Here is a 16,798-nt window from a genome sequence, read left to right as displayed (position 1 = left end):
GTTAGTAAGTGAAGCCTGTGCCTTAGTCCCCCTCACCAAGCAATTCAGACACAAGATAAAGCTATTTCTACCCATCACTGTTGGTTCAAGGGGCAGAGATCTGCCACCCAGCTCTAGGGACCCAACACATCACCACGGGCAGGCCAGTGGTGCTCCTACAGCTGAGGCTTTTGTAGTAGTCCAGGGGGTAATAGATGAAATAGCCTGTGTTTGTGAAGTCCTGCACCCGAGTCAGGCCATGATGCTAAACCACCTGGGAGCCTGTGTGATGGTAACGTGTCTCCTTGTGCAGCTGTGTTCTTTGTTACAGGATCCCTTTCTTTTAATTATTATTTAAAGGATGACAGTCTGCAATTACCTGCATGGAAGAGATTTCCAAATGCAGATGGATCTTTACTGTATCAGGAAGAAGCCTAGGAAGTTCCAGTGGCTGCAAGCTGAAGCCAGACACATTCAGATGAGAAATAACACACTTGGAGGTTAATTAACCATGGGAGCAATTTGCTTAGGGTTGCAGTAGGTGCTCCATGACTGGCAAGTATTGAATCATGACAGGAGATCTATTTCAGATACATGCCCATGCTCAAGTGAAAGTTGTGGTCCTGAGGGATGTGGCTATAGGAGATACTCTGGGAAAGGTCAGATGTTCTGGGAATGGTCAGATTTGAGCCATGGTGTCACATATAGAGTTGTGGTATCAGTACCACCTCGTGGTGTTGCAGCCCTCCTGCCCCACTCTCCCACAGCTCGCTCCTTACCTGTGGGGCGCTGGCCCATCTTATGCCAGTAGTACCATTTCTGGGACAGAGCTGTGAACTGTTTGGGTGACTGATTGATATTAAATTATATTTTTCTCAGTGCTTATTTAAAAGCAAGCTTGAGCCTCAGCTCTAGCTGAACACAGGCACCACAAGCAGTAATGCTGGCATGGGGTGCTGGCACATGGGCAGCTGCAAGGGTAAGGAGGTGGACATATCCTAGCTCAGAGACTTTGTCTAATCCTCAGTATCACAAACTCCCTGCCTGAGGCCCCTGTTCCTCCACAAGCCTTTGACATGTGCTGTTTTCCCACCTAGAGGTGCTGCCTGAGCAGATTTTGAGGACTTCCACATTTGCCATGGTTTCCAAAATGTGGAAGCCCAGGCAGGGGTACCACACAGGCACGTGCTGAGGCTGCCACCCATCTGAATGATGGGGCATGGCTGCAGTAGTTGCCCACATTGCCTGCACAGAGCAGGCTCAGCTTGTCCCACTGCTCCTGGGAGGGCATTTACTACACATGCGCTGCACAGTCAATTGGTCTTCACAGAGAAAGGCCAATGCGTAGGAAAATGGCAGATTTATTGTGCCGGCCCAGCCCATCTGTGCAGCACATGTGCGGGGATCCGAGCCTTCCCGGATGCGTCTGGTTTGCTCTGCCTGTGCCGCGCTGCACACGTGGACGTTGCACAGTCCAGGAAATCCCAGACAAAAATGTGCCAGCACTGGTCATTTGGACCGTATGGATATTCACTGGCCTCAAAGTCTGTGGTCTGAGCAGCACAGGTGCTACAGGAATAAAGGGATTAGTAACATCTGTATTCCTAAACCAAGAATATTCAGATACTTGTGCATCACTGCATCTCCACCCGCCCTGGGCTTTCATCTCTTGCTTGTGCAGTACCACTTGTTGGCTGTTGAGCTGCCCTAGGTCCCCTTTGGAGGGTAGAGACCATTTCCAAAGTCATCTGAGGTGCTCCAGGCACAACTCTACCGTCAATCAGGAGTTAAAGTTTTATCAGGAACTTTTGAACTTCATCCTGCAAAAATCTCAATTTTTTTTTAAAAAAAAAAAAAGAGTAAGCATGGAAAGCAAAATTTGGGCTAGATAGCTAGATATACATCTTTTATGGTAAAATTTGAAAATGACCAGAACCAACCAATTTATTTCACTCTTATGGAGACAGAAGAGGAGCACTAAGCAAGCCAGGGCCTTTTCTGTCCTGCTTAGGGTCTGTGCTGCACTGCCTGAGTGATGCCTGTGTCCTGGCACAGCATTTTCTCAGGAGCTTTTTAACAACAGGTCAATTAGTTTCCTAGAGACATGGGAGATGGAACAGATGGATGTTCTGCTTATGCTGCCTCAGGGATGCTGGAGGTTATACTGAGGGTTTGCTTCGCTTTTCAGCCCTGCTCAAAGTCCACTGTAGTGGGTGTGTTTGCAGCAGGGCTGTCGGCACAGTGGACGTGGTGAGGAAAACCAGAGAGCTTCTTCCTCCGAGCTCAGTCTGCTCATGGTTTTGGTCTACAAGTGGACTGTGACGAGCTGAGCCTGAAGAGCTGATTTATTAAAGTCTATGATGGTTTATTTTGCAGCCAGAATATAAAGCATTTGAGGTTAGAAAGCAAGCTGGGTTAATCTTCAAAACCAATTGCAATATATTGATCTTCAAACCCAATATAGATTGTGTTCATAATTTCAGTTTAGAGTTCATTACTTCACTCTTGTACACTTCATGCATTACATTTTAGGCAGCAGTCCCTGTACTGAGCATTTAAAACCTGGGAGTCAGTTTTTTGGATGCTTTGGGCATATTTCTGCACACTTAGTTTTGCAGAACAATGTTTGCAAAATCCCTTTTTTGCCAGATGACCCATGACAGTTGCAGGGAGCTCACACCTCTCTCTCTGGCTGCAGCACAGCTGGTCTGCTTGCCCTGTTCAGCTGGGGAGGAACCATCCCCAAACCACTGCCCTGGTACTGGCCTCCTGGGCCTGACCCTCAGGAGAGATGTAAGAGCATTTCTGAAAGGCGAGCCTGGGAACTGAAGCTCACAGCACTGCCAGGCAGCAGAATTGGGGATGCATCAGTGCCACAGGGTTTTACAGCATGTTATTGTTTTTCCCTTTCTAATTGTATCTCTTCCCTCTCTGTCCACAGGGATTTATTACCGCTGCCTTTGCCAGTGTCTTTTTATGCTTCAGAGGGTCCAGCTGCCCTTTTGTCCCAATCTATAATTGACCATCGTCATTAATTTGAAGTCAGCATGATTGTTTCCGAGCTATGTTTAGCCTGAAGCTTGCTGCTCTTGTTTCAGACTTGATTAGAGGCTCGTGTGCTGGAAAGCTTGCTGTTCTGCTCTGCCATGACAGCAAGCCTGATAGAAGGTCTCATCTCTCATCACAAACCTTCCCTTTCCTTCCCCACCGTTGGTCACAGGGCTGTCCTGGAGGAGATGGGGTGGCAGGACCCAGTGCCATGCATCCCTGTGTCCTGGTGGAGTCAGGACAGCTGTGTGATTCCTGTTGTGTTTCCAGGATCTCCATGCACCAAAGAGCAGACCGAGACAATACAGCATCAGTTTCTTTCTCAACATGTTCACTGGCTCAAGTCAATGTCTCCTGTCATGTGCATACATTGTAACTTCCAAAATGAATCAGCTGCGCAGCACATGTTACACCGCTGAACAGAAAAGCATGCTTGTCCAGTCAGTATGTGCCTTGGTGTGTTTTCACATCTCTGCTCCTAAGCGTAAGAACAGAGTAACTGCTTGGGCATCCTCCTGGAAGCCGCAGTTTTCCAAGGTGTGGTTTGGATGCTGGACCAGGGAGCCAGGAAGTGACTATCATGGATGGCAGCAAGCCTGTGCCAGATGCTGCTGCTGCAGTGGTCACATACAGTCCCCAGGATTAGGAATCGCTTTGGTTTTGGCATCAGCAGCATAAGCAGGTACACCTGTGTAGCCTCAGGTCTGACTCAAAAAGGAGCTGTCTAGAAGAGGTGCATTGTCTTCAAAATAGTTGGGTCATAAGCCATCAGGAGATGAATACATACGTATAACCCTGTAACTTTGTGCATGGAAGTGCTGTGTTTGGTAATAGGAACGGGACAGACTAAATGTGCAGCCACATAGAAATCCCACCAGTTTGCTAACAGCCAGTGCCAAAGAAAGAGCATCAGAAAAGGGGAAACATATAGCAATATTTGTCCAGCCTTTCCTCCTATCCTCCAATGCTCAGTGGCTTCCTGAGGTGGCATCTTTGCATCTAATAGCTTTGCTGGCTTTTTCTTCCATTTTCATCCATTTTCCTCCATTTTCCCAGTCCTTGCCTCAGTCAAGGGAAGGAGTTTCTCAACTTAAATACATGTTGGGCAAAGAAGTGTCTCCTATTAAGATGAGCATTTAAAACTTTTTCTTTAATCGCTACTGAGGGTTGTTGCAGTCTTAGAACTAAGTGCATACCCTGAGATCTTGTTCCTGAAATGCTGTTGTGTCCAGAGAGCTCTTCCTACCTGCCCAAAGCTTAGACCCTCTGCTGCGAGTTGGATTTCGCTCCATTATTCTCAGCTATGCTTGCTACAAGCATTTGATTAAGTATAATTTATTATTTCCATTTAAGGATGCAAAGGTTTCATTAAGAAAGGTCTATGAGTGTGGTGACTACTTTTGGTATCCTGTGATGTAGGATAGGCATTGATTGTTTTAGGACTTCCCCTGTGGCAACATTGGGCTTATATGGTTTCTTCCTCTGTTTCCTAATAGGTTCATGAAGGTGGCTGGCAGCACGGTGGATGCTGTTACCTGGCAACAGTAGGTATTCACCGTTCCTTCTACTTTCCAACACTAATTGCAGTGATCAGACATCGCTGGGAGCAGAGCTGATGCGCTGTCTGGGTGCAAAAGGGGGCAGACACCTCCTCTGCCCTCCTGCTGCATTTGAACAGGCGAAAGAGGCTCTGTCCCTCCCTCTGGAGCCTCCCGAACAAATACAGGAGGGGATGTATTAACCTTTATCGCTGCAGATGAGACACAGGCTAAAAAAACCCCTGCCTGCATGCCTGGCCTATCTGATTGCTGGAAACAAAACCTGCGCTGGACCGCTGGGTCCCCACCGGCATCTGGGGTGAGGACAACAGGGGAGCAAAAGCTGCTTGTGACAGATGTGTGAGACTATCTGAAAGCACTTTTCCTTTCATCCCATTGATGTCTCTTGCAGCCACTGGCCTGAAGCTGAGCAGGTTTGGCCCAGAGGAGGGAGAGGCAGCATAGTCCAGTGGTGAATGTGTAAAGCCCTGTTCCCTACTCGGTTTTGTAAGGGTCTTGGATGTCCATAGACATGCCGCTGTCCTGCACTGCAGATCAGGCCCCGTAAGCAGGTGTAGATGGAAAGAAGGTGAACGTCCAAGATCCAGGCCCAAGTGCATCTACCAGAGAGATGCTGATACCTGATTTCCCCTGGTTCCTACACATGAACATGTGCTGCAGCTCCAGAGAGGCAAGGCAAGCTCTGAGCTGTAGCACTGAGCATGACAAACACCAAGTGGAGGGAAAGGTTTTCTTATTTGGGGGAAAATCCACAAACATCTTTTTCTTCCACTTATTGCCAGCTGCCCCAGTTTGCATGCTGTGGCCAGAGGTAGATTTCCCAGCAGGCTGTGACCCCCTGCACTGGGAGTGCAAATGCCAGTGCAAGGGTGAGGCAGTGTGCAAGCACAGCAGTGGCTGCCAGAATTGATAGAAAAAGGGTTTGTGGGACACAGAGGACTCTCTCCTGTCACAGAAAGGACACATTTCAGAGACAGGCATTCACTGGAACAAAACCCATGGTAAGACGCCGCTGTCCCCAGAAAAAAGTGGATTTGCCCTGATGCTGGGTTATACTTCCCACGTGGGGCACTGGCCTTGAGCATGGCAACCAGGGTCTCAGGTCTGAGCTGGGCTTGTGTGGGCTGCCCACAAGGGCTTTTTCCCCAAACTGGTCCTCTGCAAAGACCCTTCATGTGGTGCTCAGGTTGCTTTGCTGAAGTGTAGCAGCATGGTTTGTAAAGCCTATATGTTGTAAAGCCCACCTTGAGACCTGCTCTTAAAAAGAGCTTAGTGGATTTCAATACATGAGGTTTTCCTGCAAGTGTGTCCTGGGTCTCTGTGTTGGTGTGTTAACCTTGGAGCCTCCTACAGAAGCAACTGTTGGCATCTCAGAGTGGTTTATAGCACCAGCATCCAGCAAGTCCTGTTCCTCGGGGAGCTTGGCTTGCCTTGCTGTGCTGCAGCATTGCTTGTTCGGCTCCTGGCGCTTCCCTGCTGGGCAGCAGCAGCTTGGTGCAATGGGGACAGTGGGGTAGCAGAGCATTTGGAGCAGGATTTGTGTTACTTACAGGCTCATGCTGTGCAATGATGATCTATGTCTCAGCTGGGAATTTGCTTTTCATGATTACACGATGTGCTGATCACATTTACTTAGTCCAGGAATTCGCTTTCTGCAAAATGGGGCTTGATCACTGGGCCAAGCCCTTGGAGGAGCTGAAGGAAAAAACTTCCAGGCTTCAGATGTGGAGTTTCATCCTGGTGTGCAGGGAATTTGCCCACATGGCTGCTTTGAAACCTCTTCTTATAGGATCGATGCAAAGTGCTGGGCAGCTCTGGTGCTGAGAGGCTGCACTGAAACAGCAACCCGTGAGCAGGGGGGCTGGTGCAGGTCCCTGCCAGGGTCAGCAGAGCCGAGATGCTGCTCGCTGACCCATTGCCACTGCAGTGCAGGAGCTGCTTCTCCCCCAGCCCAGGTTTGCAGCTCTGGAGATTGCAGTCGTGTGCATTTGCAAGGACTGGCAATGGCCACAACTCTGAGCAGGGCTTCTGTACTGTTTATGAATAAATGTCAAAACAGTGTCTCATCCCTCTGCTCCAAACAGCAAAACAAGACAAAACACGTTCCTTTGTATCCAAGAAGAAAATTATTAGCAGGAAACTAAACTGCTGTCTAACTTCAAGTATGAACTTTTCTGTTCCAAACCCTAACGTTCTCCTGGGATATTGGTTATAAATTTGTCAAATCTGTTATTCCTTTGAAAAGGCTGTGTTTGATCCAGAAAGGGAATTGAGAGGGAATACATTGCAGGGATCCCTATTCTCTGTGTGAAAACAGAATATATCTGAAATGTATCTGACAGAAAAGTGACACTGGGTGGAAATAAGTAGTCTCGCCAGCCTTTCTGAGTATGGTTTCACTTACATATGTAACTCAGCATGTGTGCCTCCCTCTTCAGAAGTAATGTGTTGCTGGAGAGGGATGTGTGAATGGCTTCAAAACGCTTGGGGAATTTCCACTAAAGGAGGGTGTGGCACATGGGACTGACAGTGGCTCCAAGAGTTTTGGTATTTCCCTGATAATTTGTTTGTTATGTTTGATTATGAGTAAATGCTCCGTTTATTGTGGGCCCACTCAGTCTTTGGATGTGGGTTTCCACTGCTCAGAAATCTCCCCACAGCCATCTCTTTGCTTGGTGCTGGCATCCTTGTACATAGTGAGGATTCATTGCCCTGTTAAACCCGCTGCCATGCCTGGTCCCAACCTCAGGCGTGCTCTCTCAGTCTGTACAGTTGTTTTTCCATCTGAAGTATTGTTGCAAAACTCCAAGTTTTGCATATTTAATGGGCAAATCCATAAGCAATGCTGTCTCTGAAGCACAAATCCCTGTTAATTACAGGAAAAGTAAATGTTTGCATCTTCAAAGCCAGTGAACATCTAACCTTTTGGCTCCTTGGAGAATGCAACATTATCTTCCACGATGGAAATTCACCCGCTCTATGTGGCAAACCAGAGATGCTGGGCACATGGGCTTGTGGGAGATGCTGCTTAAAATGCTTTTGCTGGATTTGGTTTGGGTGACATCTCTTCTGGCTTATACACAACGAGAGCGCAGGCAGAGATGCTCACGAGGCAGTAGCTGTATCAGTGGACAAATTTCCCAAAGGTGCTGGGAGAGGGTTGCCCAACAGGCCTACAAACACTGATGTATATACCAAGGGTGTATATTTGGACTCAGATGAGCCTGCCGCAAGTGCCCAGAGTGCGGTGTCTTCTGAGGTAGTGCCTGGAGGAAGGGGTTACATGAAACAATCTTTGGCCCATCTCTGCTTGTAAATAAACCTGGCCAGGGCATGGCTTTGTCCACTGGCTTGCCATCCCCTGCACCACCTGATGGATGGCACAGTCCCAGGCAGCACTGTAGCTCTGGCCACTAGCACAGTCCCAGACGATGCCAGGGTATGGCCAGGGGAGATGGTATGGGCTGGAGGTGGCTCCCACTGGTGGGATGGACAGAGGCGCCTTGTCTGGGGGCAGAGAAAGGCACGGGTGTGAGCTGTGCCTTCAGGGCCAGAGCAAGCCCCTGTCATTCTCCTTTATCGGTGTATTTATTAGTTGACTGGAGGCGGGCAGTGCCTCTCCCCTGTGCTTGCAGGTCTTTCGCTGAGAGGAGCAGGTCACATCCCACCTCTCCTGTCCAGGGGAAGCAGTGGGGCTGCCTGTGTCCTGTGCTGCAGGTGGGGGCTCTGCCCTCTCCTCAGGAAGATGCTCAGGGGTCAGGGCTGCCTCTGTCGGCAGAGGTGTCTCGGTTCACAGCTGTGGTGGCAGTGGGGTGTCATGCTGACGGCAGGGATCTGCCCCGCTCGGCGTCCCCAGCAGGCGGGTGCCCTAATTCCTAGCAGACTTTCCCTGTAGCAGCAGGCAACAGAGTAGATCCGGAAATTCCTGAGCTTTGGGAAGTGGGCTTTAATGTAATTAACTGCAACAGAAGAAGAGGTCAGATAATAGGGGCAAAGGTTTCTCTTTAAAATGAAAGGGGAGGTAAATGAAACCAGCTGCCCAGGAGCCAGTGCACTGCCTTCATTAAATATGGGATGATGCTGATGGTCCTATGCAGTGAATTGCGGATCTTTCCAGAAAACCATTTAAAGGCAGCACAAGTCCCAGAGGTGACAGGATAGAGACCTGTAGCCTCAGGTTCACCCAAGTGCCCAGGTGCCTGGCACTGCCCTTCTCTGGGAGGGCTACGTGCATCCTGGCCTTGCAGCCTGCCCAAGAACAAGGGCATTTCTAGCTGGCAGCTGTGCTCAGCCCTGCCTCAGCAGACCCTTTGGCAGCAGCTTTTTTTGGTGTACTGTTCCCACCTCTCGTCTTTGTGTCTCAAGTCTCATGCTACAGCTCCAGTCAGGGATGGGGGCTGGGAATTGAGGTGGTGCATTTCCTAGCACTGGCACCAACCCTTGCCCAGCCCTTGGCAGAGTCCTCTCCCTGCACCGTGCTCTGGTTTGGCCACCTCTGGAGTGACACAGTCACACCACCCTTGCAAAGTGAACTGATCGCATCCCATGTTTCCAGGCCATATTCAAATGGATTTTTTTAGAAATGGGGTGCCCTTTCCTCTGCAAATAGAAGGGGGAGAAGTGGCTTCAGCTTTGTATAATATAATGATCCCCACCCAAAGTGGCCGTACATGGCTCTTCGTCTGAGACATGTCTCCTCTAGGATTTATTTGCTAGATCACTCTTTTTCTTATCTGATTCCTGCAGATTGTCTGTCTTCAGAGATAGTGGCATCAAACTGGGGCACACAATGAGTGAGCTCTTCATGTAATCACCCATATCTATTCTCTCCTATATTATGAGAAGTGGCATGGTCTGTGCCCACGGTGGGCATGTTGATATCTCTTGGGCTTTGGGGCCATCTCTGCTGCGGCATCATACTCAGAGCCCACTGGAAGATGAGGCGTGCTGAGAAGACCTCAGCCCATGCTGGAGACAAATAGCTTGTCTATGAGCTACATCCTCTGCCTCTGCAGAGCTGCAGCTGCCAGAGACCCCTGCCCGTGCTGGGGAGGGTCTGTCCATTCATCTCCTTTGGCACTCGGACCATGGGGAGAGGAGGATGCGGATGCCGCGGCCCCCGGGGCTGGCTCGGCCCCGCTGCCTGTGCACAGCGCTGCTGCTTGGGGACGTACTTGTCAGCACTGGAGCTCTCTGCAGCTGCTGCTGGCTCTTTTGGAGGTTGGAGAGTTGCGACTGTTCGGGGTTGTTTTGTTGTGGGGTTGTTTTTTTGTTGGTTTTTTTTTTTTATTTTTAAAAGTGCTCTGATTCACTGTAAATATCAGCAAAGCTGCAGCCTTTGCTCCTGGGAATAATCCACGCCTAACAAGCGCTTCTCCTGCTTTAAAGGTCTGTCAGTTGTTTGTGTTTTGTGGATTTCTATGCCGCCTTTACTGACAGTTAAAGTTCTCAAAAAGATGTGCTCTGATCTCGGTGATGAAACCTACAGCTGGAGATGGCTCACCCATTCCTGAATAGCCTGGTACTAAGGCAGCAAAAACCTCAGTGCCTTTTGTTTCCTCACAAAGCATCATGCAACTGGTGCCATTTTCCCTCTTTCCCAATTTGAGGAGGTTGAAAGTACCTCTTGGTGTCTGAAAACTTCCCAGGCAGATCTGCAAGAGATTCTTGTCCACCTTACAGAAGCTTATAATTGTCTTCATGCTCTGCCTAAATAACCAGAGCTCCCCTCCTTGCTACCAACAAGATTTCCTGCTACTGCAGAAGTTTTATTTGTGCCTTTCATCCCTCTGCCAGTTCTCATTTCTCTGAGTTGTTAATGAAGGTGTCAAAAAAATGTGACCATGGCACTGTCCCAGGGCGTTTCTCTTCCACGCAGGGTCTCAGCTGTGCCCAGCACAGCAGCACCTTCCCAGGCTGTTCCTCCGCGCGGTCACTGGGAGGGCAGGTCCATCGATCAGAGATGTACTCCTCTGGGGCTGCTCCTGGAGACACGTTCCTCTCCCGTGGCAGCAGAGCTGTAGGTCAGAGCACACCTTGTGCTTGAATGCAATGATGAGGATGTGCAAGCCTGCCTTGGCTCCCAGAGGGGTTTATTCTGGGCTCTTGGACCATATTAGCTGGCGAAGACACGTCAACCCACAGAAAGCGTGCTACATTGGAGGGCCCATAGGCAGACTGAGGTCTCTCTAACTACATCTTTTCCCAGTTAATACAACCTTCTTTTTATGGCCTTTCAGCCACTTTTCAGCCCAGGTGATGGGATTTTTAGTCCACAGCAGTCTGAAAAAATAGTTTCTGTTCAGTTCTTAAGTGCTGTGCTAAAATCCAAACATCTGCCATCCCCAGAGTCCACTGCTTTGTAATTTTGTCTTAAAAAGTAATCTCTGTAAACCCCACCACTGCCTGCTGCTTACAGATCTGCTTTCCTCCCAGCAGCCGGACATTCGATAGTGTATAAGTGATTGGAACAATTTTGTACACTTCCTAAGTCCCCCCTGGAGATAATCTCTGCCCTTAGCACCTTTCCGTCACCACGGACATACAGAAATGCCTCTTGCCTCCTTCCCCAGGTTACACAACGCTGGCATGAAGCTGGGGTGTGACTGGCATGATCCTGTGCTTCACCGGGGACACAGCTGGGACCGTACACCTCAGAGAGGGTTGACAGAGGAGGTTCTTGTCATTTAATGCATTTGCTAGTTAAGCCTTTAATGCATTTCTGTTCTGGGACAGTTACTGCTGCCTTGTTCCCCCTTAACTGCATCCCTGCAGAGCTCCAAGCCCTGCACAGCTTCAAGTGCATTTACTCTGTTACCTGGGTAGTGATTTGGAGCAATGAGATGCAGAAATCCTCTGTGAGCACTCATGCATGTTGTGCATGTGCTAGGTGCTCTGGCTGAGGCTGAGTTAGCCCACAGCATCCTTTGGGGATGCTCCTGCATTTCAGCAACCAAGTGAAGCAGCCACTATGGCCACTACGGCTGCCTGCTGGTGTGGATGAGGTGCGTGTTATGGAGCAACCAGCCCTGGAAAGGTGAATCCACCTTTCTTCAGACTCCGAGCCTTCACCCTGTTACACATCACAGCACCCATGGCTGCACTGAAGTCTGCGGAGACGCAGAAGGGTCTGTGTAACTCTGGTGAACACCGAGTGGACATGGCTCCAGCGAGGGATGGGAGGCAATGGTTGAGCCAAGCCAGTCCCAGCCAGAGCTGCTGTAATTCCTGTGCAACCTCATCACCCCAGCACAGCTCTGACACACTCTGGGGATCACTGTGCCAAACGGCTGATGCACACTGCAGATTTGGGAGGAGGAGGTTCAGAAAATTTCTCTTGCAAAACCTTTTTATAAGCCCAACGACCGTCACAGGGGTATGTCAGTGCATGCTGCAGCAGATGTCCTGGTGTCCCTGCAAGGCTGGGAGGAGCCTCTGGGAGATGTGCAAGGGCTGCCACTGCTCCTTGCATGGGGCAAGAGGTGCCAGCTCCACTTCCTCAGGAAGAGCTGGTTGGGATTACCTCCAGCCATGGGTGTTTGTGCTCCAGGACAGGCTGCTTCACCGTATGTCCTAGAGACAGGAGACAGTATTGAGGCATTTCAGAGCCTTCCTCCCACACTCAGAGACAGATGATTCACGTAATGATTAGCAGCACTATAGATGTGTTTTATATAAACACGCACATGGAGAGCAGGAATCAGCCCTCTTTATGGAAAATGCTCCCTGGCATTCCCAGGGCAAGAGGGATCTCTCTGAGAGCAGGACATCCCTTGCAGGTAATGGACATGGCATTTCTCAAGTAGGGGATTGGGCTTTGCTGAGAGAATGAGCAAGGAAGATGCAGGTTGTGCTAGGAGCAGACCAGGCATTCAATGGAGAGTGTCCCACAACCCAAACAGCAATTCAGTTATTCCCATGGGCAGCCTGCCCTGTCCCCTCTCACATGTTTACTGCATCAATTTCCAGTGTTTCTCAGATGGTGTTTGCTGCTTGGGACCCTTCTCCCTGATGCCTGTGTAGTGTCCTCCTGTTGCTAAGGAGACCTTCATTTCAGCCATTAGCTGTGCATCTTCTATTTTGCCATCCCGTAAAAGCAATTTTTCCAGTGGCAATGATACTGGGCCCAGGGTTTATCTGCCTTTTGGAAACAGGCTTTCCCCAGGACAGGGAATGGGTATGGACGGGTTGAACCAGGTGAGCAGAAGATGTCTCAATATCTCCCTGATGGTGGACCCCGGGCACAGGCGTCATGTCAGAGGGTCTCTTTCCATGGGGTCTCCATGAGATCAGTGCGAAGGGTGCTGCGAAGCCTTTGTGGGTGGCGTTTTGCTCCCAGCCTTTTGCGTTCTGTACCCAGTGTTTCATCAGCCATAGTTAAGCAAGTGCAAAACTTCCTGTGGTTTCTGCAGTGCAGGACGCTCAGTGTTCAGAGTGCATCCACCTCACACTCTGTTTTGGAGACTGAAGGCACCTGCCAGACACAGGCATGGCCAGAAGGCCAGGGCAGGGCAGGGTGCAAGCAGGGACTCACCCAGAGCAGAGTTTTCTTGGCATGGGGCAGCAGCAGGATGGGAGAACATGGTTCAGGGCAGAGCTAATCCCAGCTGTCTGATCCTTCTCTTCTTATTTTCCTTCTAGTTACTACATTGATGGCCGAGTGGCCAAAGTGACGGACTTCCTGAAAACGCGCCTGTTAGACACGCTCTCTGACCAGATCAGGAAAATCCAGAAAGTGCGTGAGTCTGCGAAGGGGGTACCATGCCCATGGTGCCTGGCTGTGGCACAGCTGCTGGCTGGGACTCTGGCCTCAGCTGCGGGCGGCAATGCTGCCAGCCTAAATGCAGCCAGCCCTCACGCAGGGGCTGGGAGGACAGACCAGGCAGCACAATGCCTGGCCCTGGAGTGAGATGCGTGGTGGGTTGGGAGGGAAGCTGCCGTGGGCTGCAGCATGGTGTGGGCTGTGCAGGTGTGATGGGATGTGGGCTGGATGCAGGGGATGGGGGCAGACACTGCCACGCAAAGCCTTTCTGAAGCAGCTGATTGGCTCGAGTCTCCCACCTGTCCTTTCCTGAAGGTAGGAGCACATAACCTGGGTGTTTTCTGAAACTTGCTCCTGAGGATGAGGAGAAGAGGGAGCAACCAAGAGGTACCAAACCAGCCAGAGCAGGGCTGGTGACATGCCTGCTCAGGAGGGGTGTCCTACTGCAATATCTTGTCTCACTCACTGACAGTGCCTAAAAACGTTGCTCACAAAGTTGTGACAGTTGCATTTTTCACTAGCGGAGAATCTTGATCATTATGAACAACTATTTTTTCCCCGATGATCATGTTTTGACTGTGTTATAAAACCCAGCTGTTGCTGGCGTGCTGTGTCAGAGCCCATGGCTCTGCCTGGCCAGTGCAGCCTGCAGCCAGCACTCCTCTCCCCACGGGTCGGGGGACCCAGCTCACCTCTAGCAGCCGGACAGGGGATGGGGGCTTCGCAGAGTCCCCTTGCTCCAGCTGATGTGGGGGCCAGGGCTGTGACTGGCCTGCTCAGCTGTCAGTCCCGGAAGAAGTAAGGAACACCTAGTAAGCGGGTAAGGCTTTAGGGACTAGAGATGTCAGTCCATCTGCCTTGTCTCGGTTTTCATACCACACCAGTCACCACAATGTCTTACTGTTTTAATTCCTTAAGGGAGAAATCGTAGGACGAGTAAACAACTCAAAGAGGCCCCAGGAAAGGGGATGCGAGGGTCGGCACAGCAAAACTGGAGGAGCGGAGCTGCTTGCTGAGTCCTCTGGCACAAGCTGGGAATCATCCATGCACGTGGATGATCCTCCTGCTGTGGGGAGGCATGGCAGGGCGGCTGGTGGGATCAGCGTGGGGGTTCAGGCAAGAAGCATCATCCGACCCTGCTCCCATAGGGGGTACAGCACCCTACCAAAAGCAATGGCACATATCCCACCTCTGCTGCAGGTCAAGAACCTGCTGGGAAGGGAGCAGAACCCCATCCATCCCTGGAGCAGAGGCAGCAAGGAAATGCCCTCAGTGTGGGCTGGGGGAACCCTTGCACCGACAGGGCAGGATTTGGTTTGCGTGGGGCAGGGCTGTGGAAGGGCTCTCCTGGGAATGCCAGTGTGGCTGAGCAAAAGCACAGCACTGGGTGCTAATAGCCTCCAGCTTGGCTTTGAGTCCTTGCATCCTGCCGGGGCTGATTAGAGCAGCTGGGCTTGTCCACTTCCCTGTTTTATTGCTTCCTCTCTGACCGGGGAAGGTGGCGGGCTTAGATAATTACAGGCAGGATGCCAACACCTCTGGGGCTTCAGTCAGGGATGTCAACTCTCACAGGCTGTGAGTGGGAGGCAGCCCAGAGCTGGCGTATTTAACATCTTTGAGGGATCCCAGTCCATCCAGCACATTCCAGTGTTCCTCACTAATGGGGCAGGATCCATCAGGCTGTGCAGAGTGCTCCTCGGGCTGCTGGGTTTGCAGACATCTGGTCACAGAAGCTCATCACCCGGTCTGGAGAAGTGGGATTGCAAGAGAGAGGACGGGGCGTTGCACAGTGCCAGAGGTTGCTTGTGCTGGGAGAGGGCATCTCCAGTCACCCAAGCCTTCCCATCCCACCTGGCATATCACAGGTGTCTGCGCTGCTGGCTGGAGCCTTGTACGGAGTGGACAAGCATACTCGGACCTGCGTGTCCCACCCGTGCCAGGGACCCCTTGGCCATCAAAGCAGCCCCTGCTTAGCCATGGGAATGGCTCTGCCTGTGGCCACGGGCATCCACTGTTTTCTTCTCAGGTGCGTGCCATTCCTCCAGGCAGCTCCAATACATGTCCCAGGGCTGCCGCACTGCAGAGTCATCAGGGCTGGGGTGATCCCTGTGGCTGGTGGCCACCTTGCATGGGGAAATATGGCAGCAGCAGGAGAGAGTGAGGACCAGTCTCCCACCACTCAGATGTGGTGAGGTCATCTAGTGACCGTGCCAGGGCCACACAGGCACTGACTGTCCAGCAGTGGTGTCACCAAAAGGTCTCCGTAAGCCTTCCCGGAGCGTAGCACAGGCTTCAAATCGCAGGTTCATGAGAGTAATTTTTGTTGCTTTTGTGTCCCGTGCAGGTAGTGAACACATACACGCCAGGAAAGAAGATCTGGCTGGAAGGCGTTGGTGCGACCTCAGCCGGAGGCATGAACAACCTCTCCAATTCCTATGCAGCTGGGTTCCTGTGAGTTACGCTGGCTCACGGGTGCCAGGGCACTGCCACCCCCATGGGCTCTGTGGGCTGGGGTGCTGCAAAGCTGCTGCAGCCAGGAGAGCCAGCTCTGTGCCCAGACACCCCACCTGTACTCCCCTTTGGCACTCCCCCAGCAGCCTGGGCACCATTATTTTCTCCTTAGCATCCCTATTACCCCTGCTCAGCTCTGCTTTCCTGTAGGTGACCCAGTCCCTGGCATACCCAGAGAAGCAGAGCAAAGAGGAGACTGCTTGGGACCCCACACAGATACCCGTGGTGTGCCCACAGGGCATGGGTGTGGAAGGGGAGGTGTGATCCAGGCATGCCAGATCCAGGACACAGGGCTGGCATCCCAACAGACTTGCCTCGCTTGGCAGCTCAGGATTGCCCAGGCCTCCTCCCAGTCTGTGTTTTTGGTTCAAGCCGCAACCACGTGTCCTTGTGTGCATTCACTCCCAGGGCACCTGCCCAGGAAAGCACTCAGCAGGACTCTGCTCTGGAAGCCATTTTCTCTCCTTTGAAGCTACAACCATTCCTGGCTCCTGGGGCTTGTCTACAGGCACAGCCCAGCAGCATGGGCATCCTGCTGCAGGGCACCAGTTCACATCTTCAGAGCTGGTTGTGATCATGCAAGATGGAGGAAGATTATCTGGGCTTTGCGGGCAGGGACAGGACATCCCTGAGATATCTGGGCTGTGGCAGGCCATGAGGGTTGAAGTCTTTGCCGGGGGAGTGGTGAGAAGACAGGCTGCTGCAACGCTTGATCTCCACTGCTGAGACGGTGGGTGCAGGGTGCTGGCAGGCTGAGGGGACACCCCGGGCTTCGGGTGCCGGGCTGCGACTCTGGGGTCTACACAGTGGCTCAGGCACAGTGTCGGGATGTGCAAGGTGGGCACAGCTGGGACAGAAGTGGCTGCAGCAGGGGCAGAGGCGTGCAGGCTTGCTGGGGCAAGGACAGTGGGAGCCCGTTAATACCCAGCATGCAAAACCA

At 51.4% G+C, this 16,798-nt stretch overlaps 1 protein-coding gene across 1 annotated transcript in view; it reads left to right on the top strand.

Moving 5' to 3' along the window:
- HPSE2 (heparanase 2 (inactive)) overlaps window positions 1–16,798 on the top strand; it is a 111,209-nt gene that overhangs the window by 80,064 nt on the left and 14,347 nt on the right. The window contains exons 6-8 of the mRNA XM_065638678.1: window positions 4,524–4,571; window positions 13,227–13,320; window positions 15,692–15,798. Coding sequence (XP_065494750.1) covers window positions 4,524–4,571; window positions 13,227–13,320; window positions 15,692–15,798 — 249 coding nt within the window. The remainder of the gene's footprint in view (window positions 1–4,523; window positions 4,572–13,226; window positions 13,321–15,691; window positions 15,799–16,798) is intronic.

The sequence above is a fragment of the Caloenas nicobarica genome, chromosome 7 (genome assembly GCF_036013445.1).
Source record: "Caloenas nicobarica isolate bCalNic1 chromosome 7, bCalNic1.hap1, whole genome shotgun sequence".
Classification (NCBI taxonomy): domain Eukaryota; kingdom Metazoa; phylum Chordata; class Aves; order Columbiformes; family Columbidae; genus Caloenas; species Caloenas nicobarica.
Note: the sequence above shows the minus strand (reverse complement) of the source record. Positions and strands in the feature narration are given on the sequence as shown.